General features: G+C 41.5%; 1 protein-coding gene across 1 annotated transcript; it reads right to left on the bottom strand.

Moving 5' to 3' along the window:
• Positions 1-9,379: 9,379 nt before the first annotated feature.
• LOC307033895 (E3 SUMO-protein ligase ZBED1-like) lies at positions 9,380-11,737 on the bottom strand. Its single transcript, XM_079672532.1, has 4 exons — positions 11,061-11,737; positions 10,409-10,916; positions 10,031-10,217; positions 9,380-9,884 (listed from the first exon to the last, which is right to left on the bottom strand). Exons 1-4 carry the CDS (start codon positions 11,665-11,667, stop codon positions 9,411-9,413), a joined length of 1,776 nt encoding a protein of 591 aa, XP_079528658.1. The 5' UTR covers positions 11,668-11,737; the 3' UTR covers positions 9,380-9,410.
• Between the last annotated feature and the right edge of the window lie 390 nt (positions 11,738-12,127).

Raw genomic sequence — 12,127 nt, 5'->3', positions numbered from 1 at the left:
TCGTTAGTGAGCACCTCTCCACATAAAACACACTGAGGCCGCTCCTCTCCATTTCTAACAGCTTTTGTGAAGCCAACGTTTAAAAACTCCTCTTTGTATCTTCTTTTTGCCATCATGTACGATCGGGATTAATCAACAGACAATAAACAGACAGCGCGAAAACTTTCACGGGGGACGCGTCATAGCTGATACAAATACAATCTTTTATGTTTAGTTTATTTGTATTTAGAAAATTAAATCATTCAATATACAATGCTATATTGCATAATTTCATTTTCAAAATAAAAAATAAAATACAAAAATTATTAAAAAAAATATTTGCAACGCAGCCATCAGCTCTGACGCTGTGTGTGTGTAGCAATGCATTTAACTGGCGACCCAATCAAAACGGGTTCGCGACCCATTTTGGGTCGCGACCCTGAGTTTGGGAAAGGCTGCTCTAGAGAGTCCTTATCTTCACCCTCCTCCTGTGGTTGGTACACTTTAAAGGCCTTGACAAAATTAGAGCCATTATCCGTGACAGTTGCTGTGATTTTTCGGGATATGCCATGAGATGAGTGAATGTTATCTATCTCAGTTGCAATACTGTCATAGGTATGCCGACCTTTGAATCTTCTGCATGCCAACGCTGCTTTCCCACGTTGCATGTTCTGTGGATTTATCCAATGTGCGGTTACACCAAGAAAGCTTTTATTATGTGCAGTCCATATATCTGCAGTGGTAGAGAGATATTCTAACTCATCAGATGTATTTTTGAGCTGAACTTCCATTTTAGCATATTCAATGTCCAGGTAGTTGGAAAAGGTCTTTCTGCACTGTGGCCCTGCTTTCACTGCTTTCACTGGTATTTTGCTGACAAGTTCTCTGAAGGCAACAGACTCGACCGTTGCAATGGGCAGCATGTCCTCAACAACATACCTGGCAATCAATCTGTTGAGTTGACTCTGGGTGACATGTGGCGATTTAAAAAAATCGTTTTTTGGCTGTTTAGGTGGTGTTGCTCCATCTGGGTCACTGCCGGTGGTTGAGACGGTGGAGTCTTTGGCGACTAGTTTTAAAGCCCCATGCACATTATGTGCTTCAGGAGATTGGCATTGCTGTTTTTCGATGTGGACAATGCTTTATGTCCTGCACACAGTTTACATTTCACGTAAGATTTTTTGCGATCTTTATCCCCACAAATTGAAAATCGTGGCAATATTTCCAAATTGCAAATGCGCTGCTGCTCTCGCTGATACTTGCATCTGTCATTGTGTGTGTGTGTGTGCTGGTGGTGAGCGTTGCCGTGTGTGTGTTAGCAATAGCATTAGCAAGTGTTAGTGTGTGTGTATTTTACCCATAAGGCAAGACCCGCCCAACTCTGTCTCTGATTGGCTTACCCTGAAATGTTACCCCGCGTTAACCAATCATCACTCCTCTCTGGTTACTTTCACTTTTCCATGGTACTGTGAGAAGACATCGCTGTGTTTGCCTGTAAGTTACATCCGCAGGGAGATTCGGTTCAGTTCCATCACATAATGTAACGCAGTAACGCACCCATTTAAATCACAGTAACTGTAACGGCGTTACTTAATGGGAATAGGTAACTAGTAACGCTATTAGTTACCGCAAAAAGTAGTTGTGTTACAGTAACGCGTTACTTTGTTACAGGGGCGCCGCCAGGGATTTTGGGCCCCATGAAAAGATGTCACATTGGGCCCCACCACCAGGCACAGGCCACGCCAACCAAGCACAATTGCTGTAACCACACCTCCAGAACCCAACCCACTCATGTATGCTTTAAATAACTCTACCTGTACAGGCTTGCCTCTATCTTGTAGTCCAATACTTACTGACACTGAGCGGTGAACATATAACACTGTGCAGACGTGCAACATTCTGCTGCAGTAGAATTCACTATTTGATATAAGACTAACATTCCTGACAATAGATCTCAATAGTCATCTTTTATGGTGTACATGCCTTTTTAATAAAAAAATTCAATGGAACATTCATAAATCTAAATAAATATAACTTAAATAGACATGACCTCTTAAGTTAAAATAAAGTGAACATTAACATCAATATTATCATTTATAAAATGCTATAACAAAATAAATAACATAAGCAGCAGATTTTTTCAATTAAAATATTCATACCAACTACAAAATAAGCGGGTATTAAAGTGTAAATGGACAACAAAACGGAAATGGAAAGGCCTGATGGTGGTGCTAAATTAGAGCCTATTACCTGTTCTCAGTCTTTTTCTCATCATGCGTCTTCTGTGTGATCCAATATCGCTACCATAGCCTTGCCCTTCAACAGTTATTGCGAGCCCTTGCTCAGCCTTCACCAAGAACCCAGCACCTAGCCTTCTCACAGGCAAAGTCACTGATAAAGACCAATTTGCCGCCATAGGCAATATTTTAGCTGTCGCCCCCCCCCCCCCAAAATGCAGACACTCACTATGATTTGCGTATTCGATATGGACACAAGATGTGTGTAAATGTATTTATTATCCTATCCATTTGAGCATGCTTTAAGTGGGGGGTGGACCTCACCTCCTCTAGGGGGGTCAGGGGGCATGCTCCCTCGGGAAGATTTTTTTTTAAATATTGAAGTTAAAAGCATCAATCTGCTGCACTTTGAGAGCAACATTAAAGAGCAACTTGCAGGTTTTTCTTCTTACTACATTTATGCTTAACCTTGCCTGAAAAACACAATTAAAAATGTTAATGCAGGATTTTATATGTTTTACAAGACATAAGGGCAGGAATTCAGAGGAAAAGGAGCCGTTTTGAGCTCTGCTACTAAAAACTGCTTTTTTTTAACGTCATACGTCAAACGCGTCATATTACGTCACATGGAGGAGTTAACTTTCTCGGACTCGTTCGCTGCCCAATCCGCGGTAGTAGTTTGTAGTTGGTTTGAGCGGTTGTGATTTAGTGAACTGGTATGTTTTCGGTAATTTTACACTGCATTTCACCATTTGTAATCATGGTGAGCTTGTGTTTGTGCAGGTTGCACAAACTCAAGCCTGTCAAGGCATCGAGTCCACAGTTTCCCTCACAGGAAAAGGACCGGAGCTAGCGTTCGTTCCTGGGTGCGTTGTCCATCCACCTCCCTGCAGCACATACTCCGTCTCCACAGCTTTATCAAGAAACCTTAAGGGGTAGTATAGAGTTGCATTAGGTAACGCTGTGGTGACTGTACTGCTCCAGCCGTCTCCTTTGTGTTTGTTTGTTTCCCCCTGTCTGTGTTGTTTGTGTGGGCGTGGTGGCTGTCACTCCTGGCTCCCGGCTCAACCTCCACTCACCTGCTGCAATCAGCTGTGCACCCTCCCTGACTACACACCTGCTTTCCATCAAGCCATTTACATGGCATATCAACGGAGGCTCCACAACCTTTCTCCGCCAGATCGTCAAGTATCAGCCGTATCTCGCGTCTCCCCTCCGGTACACAGCACCGTAGTGTGGAGTTGCATTAGGTAACGCGAGATATGGCTGATACTTGCGCATTAGTTTCTGTTATGGATCAGTATCAACAGTCTTGCCAGTAACGTTACTATATTATCAATACTACTTTAGTTATAGCCTGATATATGATTGCTAACTTTACAATGTTGTGATGTGACTGACGTTAGCTAACATGCTAACGCCGGTCACTCACCAAGACAGCTGCTCTGTTCTCCACTGGTTCTCCACACACCAAAGCTCCATTTCTCTCTGATGGCCGTTATTTTTTCTAATCCTTGGCTGCTCCTGGTCTCTTGGACGCCTAGCAGGCTCATAATTATAATCATATGCATTCGAATATATATTTTCAACCTCTTCTGTGTCAAAATTAGCCATCCATGTTTATTCATACGTTAGACCGGCCGCTCTCCCCCTTGTTTCCCCAATGTTACGTCACACGCGGGAGGTCACGTGCGGAGTCTTTTTTATGCGGAAGTGAAAATGTCTTACTAAAACGACGCCAGATGTCACTGTAGTGTATATTTCTGTATATTTTTGTGAAAATCTAGTGTATTCATCATTTTCCTACACATTTATTCACTGCTGTATCTAACCTGCAAGTTGCTCTTTAAGAGATCTATGGATACATCTCTCAACACCCATATGAAACAGAACTGGAAGCAGATTTTCTTTTTCTTTATGGATATTTTACAAATCACTCCCCTTTTAAACTGTATTATTGTTTATTAATAACAACTTTTTTTACTGTCATATAGCATTTTATACTATAAGAGAATAGATGAAAATCTATTCTCTTATTTTTGTATAACTATAATGATCATATAAAGGTGTGCCTTTACCTCACTGAGCTGAGGTTATCAGAGCCGCTCAGTCTTTCAGGAGAGAGCTCTCTAAAGCTCTCCCCCCCGCGGCCGCTTACACAGTAAATTCCAATGTTAATAAAAGCTGTATACGTTTTTTGGGAGTTTGATTTATTTTAAATTAACACAAATACAACATTTAAAACCTATAATTGCACACTAAAACCATTATTTCAAAAAATAACTATTTCACATAAACCTCTGGTTTTTACCAGGGGCTGGGGCAGTTCAACTTGATTTGGGGGGGGGGGGTGCGCCATAGTTTATGGGCGCTGTACGCAATATAGGCGTAGTTCTGTTAGTATAAGATAATAAGATGTACTTTGTTGATCCAAAATCGGGAAATTGTGTTATTATGAAATAAAAAAAGGAAAAAGTAAATTATTATAATTTTTTTTTTGGCGCCCCCCATTGATTGATGCGCCCTTAGCATTCGCCTATAGAGAACCGCAGTGACGCGTCATAAAACTCGGAAGTAAACTTCTTCCGGTTCCTTCGTCAAAAAACAATGCAATTTCTCCATAGGATTTTGGAAAATAGCTTGAAATAAGGTCTGTGGTTGACACACATTTAAGAGAGGGATCACGTTTTGTTCAGCAGGTTAATCTCCACATGTCAACCCTACTTTTATAATTTTTGAATCATAAATCTAGTCGCCAGAAGCAAAATGCTAACGTTATGCTATAGACGAACTACAAGCCAGTACAGCAGCAGGGTCGCACGACTTCAACGTCACGCCAACTTAAGATCGTTTCAACTGACTTGCACTGAAACTGCACTTTGAACACTTTAAATATATTAACATTTTAAACTGTATACCCCGGTTATCTAGGCCCGTTTTGTTTAATGTATACCACGTTTATCTAGGCCCTTTTTCTTTTGTTTTATGTATACATGTCACACTGTGGGAAACGATATTTCAAGATTTCTGGATGTATAACACATGTAGAATTTTTGACAATAAAGCTGACTTTGACTTTCGCGCACTTGCATATTTTAACAAAGCTTTTCATTTTAGCCATACTGAATTTAACTAGAAGTCATGGCTGTGTCAATTACCAGTCTGATATCGTTTTACAAAGATGACAAGAAGAGTGTAGATAGGAGAGAACCACTACAAGTGAGGACACGTAAAACAGTGAAGCCTAGATGAAGGTGTGCTTACCGGTGTTGTCAGGGCTAGCATGAGGGACAAGGTTTATAGTGTCGGTGAGTAGTGATAGCAAGAGTACCGTTAACCTAGAGTTAATTTATTCACATTAATTCGTATCAACAAATCCATTTTATGTGTCACATGAAATCTTTATTAGGCAAGGCAAGTTTATTTATATAGCACTTTTCAACACAAGGCAATTCAAAGTGTTTTACAAAAAATGAAAGACATTAAGAAAATGGCATTTAAAATCAGTCATTAAAAAGAAAAGCTAATAAAATAAACATTAAAAGAAAAAATACATGGATAAAAGTTACAGTGCAGTCTAAGATATGAATAGTTCAATTAAAAGCAGCGACAAAAAGAAAAGTCTTCAGCCTGGATTTAAAAGTAGTAAGAGTTTTAGCGGACCTGCAGGTTTCTGGGAGTTTTTTCCAGATATTTGGAGCATAATAACTAAACGCTGCTTTACCATGTTTAGTTCTGACTCTGGGGATAGAAAGCTGACCAGTCCCTGAAGACCTGAGAGATCTGGATGGTTCATAATTTAGCAGGAGGTCAGAAATGTATTTTGGGCCTAAACCATTCAGTGCTTTATAAACCAGCAGCAGTATTTTGAAATCTATTTTTTGACACACAGGAAGCCAGTGTAAAGATTTCAGAACAGGAGTGATGTGATTTCTTAGTGTCAGTGAGGACTCGAGCAGCGGTGTTCTGAATTAGCTGCAGATTTCTAATAGATGTTTTTGTGAGACCTGTGAAGACACCATTGCAGTAGTCCAGTCTACTGAAGATAAAAGCAAGACAAGTTTTTCCACATCCTGCTGTGACATTAGTCTTTTAATCCTAGATATGTTCTTTAGGTGATAGTAAGCTGATTTAATAACTGCTTTAATGTGACTGTTGAAACTCAGGTCAGAGTCCATGACTACACCTAGATCTCTGGCTTTATCTGTTGTTTTGAACATTGCAGACTGAAGCTCAGCGCTAACTTTTAAACGTCCTGCCTTGGCTCCAAAAACCATTACCTCAGTTTTATCTTTGTTTAATTGGAGAAAGTTCTGACACATCCAGTCATTGATTTGTTCAATGCACTTACTCAGTGTTTGAATTGGAGCATAGTCTCCTGGTGAAATGGTTACGTAAATGTGTGTGTCATCCGCATAGCTATGGTAACTTATTTTGTTGTTCTTCATTATCTGAGCCAGTGGTAGCATGTAGACGTTAAAGAGAAGAGGCCCCAAGATTACAAATATTACACACCAGAAAACACAGAAATATCCATGAAATAAACATACAGTAGGCTATAAAGAATTAAAGGGATAATTGGGAAGGCATTACAAATGTAAATATATTTTAAATAATAAAACAATCCCACAACTACAGGTATCTACAGGAGAACAGGGAATTCTCTCCACAAAATGTGAATGCCCATGTGGAGAATGGAAATGCAGTCATGCGGCTGCGTGAGCCATCTTTGCCATCCACAATTTCAGCTGCACTGACACCCCCTGTCAGTGGAAGAAGCCAAAGGCAGCTAAACGTATGCATTCAGTGGAGGAGCTATTTCCTCCAACCAATACCTAATTTAACCCGGTGACAAGAGAGCCCACCTCCGAAGATCATGACTGGCTGAGGGACAGACTCGGGGGAAGGTTCTAAGGAAATTTCTTGGCTTCTCTCCCCCGAGCCAGAAGAGGAACACTGCAGCTTGGAAACACTTACTGTTCCTGAAATGATCAAATCTGTTGGGCATCAGGGACCTGGGGCAATTGTGGCAAGCATGGCATTGTCTGAAGAGCAACACAGGGCAATTCAGGTGGCTACCACTGGTCAGCGAACCAACCCAAACTGGCATTTGTTCAGGAAAGGAAGGTTGACTGCCAGCAACTTTGGAGCTGTCCTGAGATCAAAGTGTGTGACTGCTTCCCTTAGTGCTAGGGCAACAACAGGCCCTTGATGGTGTTGTGTCCGTACAGTGGGGGACTATGAATGAATGGGAGGGCGTCAGGGCATTCACCACTGCAACCCAGATGCAGGTCCATGAGTCAGATTTATGGCTCTCCCAATCAGGATTGTTGGTAGGGGTGCACCGAATATTCGGCCACCGACAATGATCGGCCGAAAATGGTTAAAAAGGCCCTTTCGGCTTAAAATATCACAGAATGTCAGAGAACAGGGTTACGTTGATCATACTCCGCATATTTGTCCGGGTGTTTTGATTTCAAGTGGTGGAGTAATCCCGAAGTGGTGAAAGTCTTTGCAGTTACACCCCCTCAAGAAATGTCAGCTGAACACGTTTTACAAATCGCAATCCGCGCCTCTTTCTCTGATATTTTGAAATATCTCCAAGCGGCAGAAATGTTGGCTGTGAGCCAGCCGCGAGCATGGTCGCGCGCCGTGCTTGTCGCCGCGTTTTGATTACGTCATCACAACAACACGTTAGGTTACCAAACTTATAGGTGCATTTGTTGTTGTTGAAGGCCTGGCTGTTACAGTCTTTATTTACACTATTTTGTTGTAGGCCTACTGGCCTAGATGTTTATGCAGTTTTAAAGCACATTGGCTTTGTTCTGAATGCACTTTGTTGTAGTTATCCTACAGAGAAAAGAAAATGCACTTGACTTGGAATTAATGTACTTTATACATTCAAAAGTGCTGAATAAATGTTTTATGGACCCATAATAGCGATTATTATTATTTAAGTTAAGTTTTGCCATAATCATGTCTTTTCCATAATCAGGTAGCTGAACAACATTGGTAAAAAATGTATACATTATATATATATATATATATTTCTATTAATCATTTTTGGCCTTTGGGCATTCGGTTTTCGGCCAACTGTTTCCTATTTTCGGTATCGGTTTCGGCCAAGAATTTCCCATTCGGTGCACCCCTAATTGTTGGAGGCATCTCCAGATGGTCTGGCAGGGTCTTCCGCTGTGCTGGAGGTAAAGTGTCCCTACGGAGCAAGGGAAATGACAATTAGTGAAGCATTGCAAATCAAGGGCTTCTGTGTCAGTAAGGAAGGAGAAACATTCAGCCTGCGTGAGGAACATCCTTACTGGCACCAAGTGCAAGGTCAGCTTCACTTCAATGCAAGAAAGAAGAAGAAATTGAAAAATTGTGAATCGTTTTTAATTTACATTTACTCGCCTTTGCAATGTTGTGGTTGTTAGCGTGTTAGGTTTCCTGTCAGCTCGTCTGTTGGGAAGATATAAAATATTAGTTTCATGGAAGTCACCCCGTCACATATAAGAGCATTAAGACATACAGTACATAGGCTAAAACAAAACATCTAAAGATATAACCTTGCACTTTGATAAGTCTCGTGAACATTTTCACTATTTTGACATTTTTATAGATCAAAATTGAACTAAATAAATAAATGGTAGATTAATCCATATTGAAAATAGGTGTCACCTGCTACACTAATTATAATAATTATATATTTTAACTAATTAAGATAAGATATTACTGTATTGACCCCAATTTGGGAAATGTTTGTGTTGCAGCAGCATAACAAGAAAAACAAAATATAAGTTTTTATTAGTGGTGGGCATAGATTAATTTTTTTAATCTAGATTAATCTTACTGTATTCTTGGAATTAATCTAGATTAATCTAGATTAACATGGCTCATTTGAATTCTGCCGAAGGCATTCAGCATATGTGTGCTACCCAAATAATGACTAAAAGTAAGTCTTTGAGAACGGGTTTCTCAAGCCAGGTGGTGCATTAGACCAGGGGCTCATCTCCAGTTTCCAAAATGCATCACAAACTGCTTGAGAAAGCTGTTTTATGATAATTGGTGATGAAAATAAATCAATGACAATGAGATGTACTTGTGTTTATTAACTGTTTATTTTTAGTTGAACAGTAGGCCTATATAACAGGTTGTAATTAACTGTTTACAGTCAGTAGCTTTGTGTCAGTCAAAGCTCTATTTCTCCTTCTTCCACCAGTCACTCAGGCAGACCAGTTTGTTCACATTTTCTGGTGACAAACAAGCTCTCCTCTTCTGCACAATATGGCCTGCTAAAGAAAAAAGTCTCTCGCATGGGACAGTTGTGGCAGGAGTCCCCAAGTATTTACGGGCAATTTGGGCCATCTTACCATAGACAGCAGTGTGCTCCGACCACCACTTCAGTGGACACTGATCTAGACTGGCACTGGGCTCTACCTTGTACCTCTCCACTGTACTATCTTCTGGTGTCTCCTCATCTGATTCTGAGTCGGATCCCATCAGTAGCAGGGCTGTTTTCTTCTTGGGTGGCTCAGGGTTCTCCTCCCTGAGTGGCTGCAGAGCAGGTTCTTCTCCCTTCATCAACGCACTTAGCTTTGCCCACACTGGCTCCCTCTCTGCTCTGGGCAAGCACTTGAGGTCCTTAAATCGTGGATCTAGAGCAGTCGCCACCTTTGATGAATAAAAACAATAATTATTGATTGATGAAAATGTCACTTTCCAAATCCAACCTCCATATTTCTTCATGACTTATTCATCTGGCTTTACAGTCTATTATGGTCATACAATGTAGTTATCTTCTGGTCACTCTGACATACCTTAAGCCATTCCAGGTTTATTTTCTCCCTCCGCTGGTTGAGGTCCTTGATGAAGGCAGCCTTGAATCGCACAATATAGGCAGGATCATCATCTGAGATGTTCATCGCATGCTGGAGGTGGCACAGGGCAGGTAGAACCACAGAGCAGGATACATACTTATCTCCACCAAGGAGCTCAGTGATGTACCTACAGACAGACAGACAGACAGACAGACAGACAGACAGACAGACAGACAGACACACACACAGCAAAAAATTATTAGTGACAGATTAATTTAACTCAGATTACACATTTAAGGGCAGGTGTTTCTTACATACAAAGTGACATTTAAAAACTTGTATGCCAATTCATGAACACACTATCTTTGTAGACCATACCTGCATGGCTCCAGCAGTTTCTCTAGCTTTGCCAACTTCTCATAATCCGCATTTGTTGGGAGGGCCAGGTTGTGCTTCTGCAGCGACAGCGTTGTGTGCAGTGCGTCTCTGTTGCGCCTCACGCGCTTTATCATCTCAAGAGTGGAATTCCAAAGTGTTGGAACATCTTGCACGAGTGACTCCTTAACTTGTCCAAGGGAGGATTGTTGGACATTTAGCTCGTCTGAGTTGGCCGGACTGTGTTTGAAATGTCCGACCACTTTACGGCACTTGGCCAGTGCACCATCAAAACCACCTTCCCGAAATGACATTACAATAGCTCTTTGTACAACATGCGCAACACAGGGCAAGTGCTCGAATGGAAGTATCCTCCCTGCTGCCACCATATTAGGAGCGCTATCTGTTCCAATAGTGCTTATTTTGTCAGTTATCCCCCACTGATTAGCGACGTCGAGGAACTGCCTTGCACACGCTTCTGCAAAGTGACGCTCCTCTGTTTTCATCACACCTAACGGACAGACAAAGTAAATTAGAATAATTTCACTACTAGTAGTAAACAACTAGCAATTATCAAGAAGCAAACATAACGTGGTGGTAATTAAAAGGCTACGAAATTAAATTATGTAATTTAAAATGACATAACGTAGCATACCTAAAGCGAAGGAGTGAAGTTCCCAGCTAGCATCGATGAGGTGTACTGTAACGCCGAGGTAGTTGTCGTTGTTAACGGACGTCCAATGGTCCCCAGTCAGTGCTACAGACCTCGCCTCTACCATCTTCTCAACTTTCGTAGCTTTCTCTTCTGCGTGCTGGTCATGTATTCTCCTCATGATAGTTCGCCTCGCAGGTAGTTTGTAAGATGGGTCACCTGTGGCCGCCTGGAGAACAAGCTCGAGCCCGTCATCTTCAACCACGCTAATGGGCCTGCAGCTGGTGGCAATCCACTGAGCGAGGAGACTAGTTAGCTTGGCTGATAGAGCTGTGCTGACGGGCTTGCCTCGGTTGCACTCAAAGATAGTTGTTTGACGACGAGTCTTCCCCCGCGCTACATCAGTGCTCGGCCCGGCATCTTCCGCATTAGCTAAGGGATGCTTTGCGTTTAGGTGGTACTTGAGACTGGATGAACTCCTACAGTAAACTAATTCCGCATTGCACAAGGTGCAAACAACCTTATTTTTGTCGAGGTTTCCATCGGGAAGCTTCTTAAAAATAAATTTCCCCTGAAGCAAACCCCGCGGCTTCATTCCTGCTGTATCCATGTTAGCATGTCACGTTTAATGTGGCTGATTTGACCGGGGTCAGATCCATAGACAGTAGAAGAAACACAGGTCAAAGACTCAATCTCGCCCCCTACAGTGCAATTCGGCTAGGTATACATCCGCGCTAAATTATCAAGGTGAAAGTCATCATCGCTTGCGCAGTATAGACCCAGCTCCCAACCCAACTTTGAGAATAGATTAACGGCGATATTTTTTTTTATCGCCGACAAGAGTCTCACGTTAACGCAGCACGTTAACGCCGATAACGGCCCACCACTAGTTGTTATATATAAAAAAGTATATGAGGGATGGGATATTAAATTGAATATAAATGTAAAATGTACATGTGATTTTACGTCCAAGAGAAGCTATGGAGCAGAGAGTTCTCTGCCAGCCAGAGGTGATTTATTATTAGTTCAATATGTCAAACTGATTTCCCTGACTACAATCTTTAGTTACA

This window comes from Notothenia rossii (genome assembly GCF_949606895.1).
Source record: "Notothenia rossii genome assembly, chromosome: 3".
In the NCBI taxonomy this organism is placed as follows: Eukaryota; Metazoa; Chordata; class Actinopteri; order Perciformes; family Nototheniidae; genus Notothenia; species Notothenia rossii.
The sequence above is the reverse complement of the archived record's forward strand: the minus strand, read 5'-3'. Positions and strand labels throughout refer to the sequence as shown.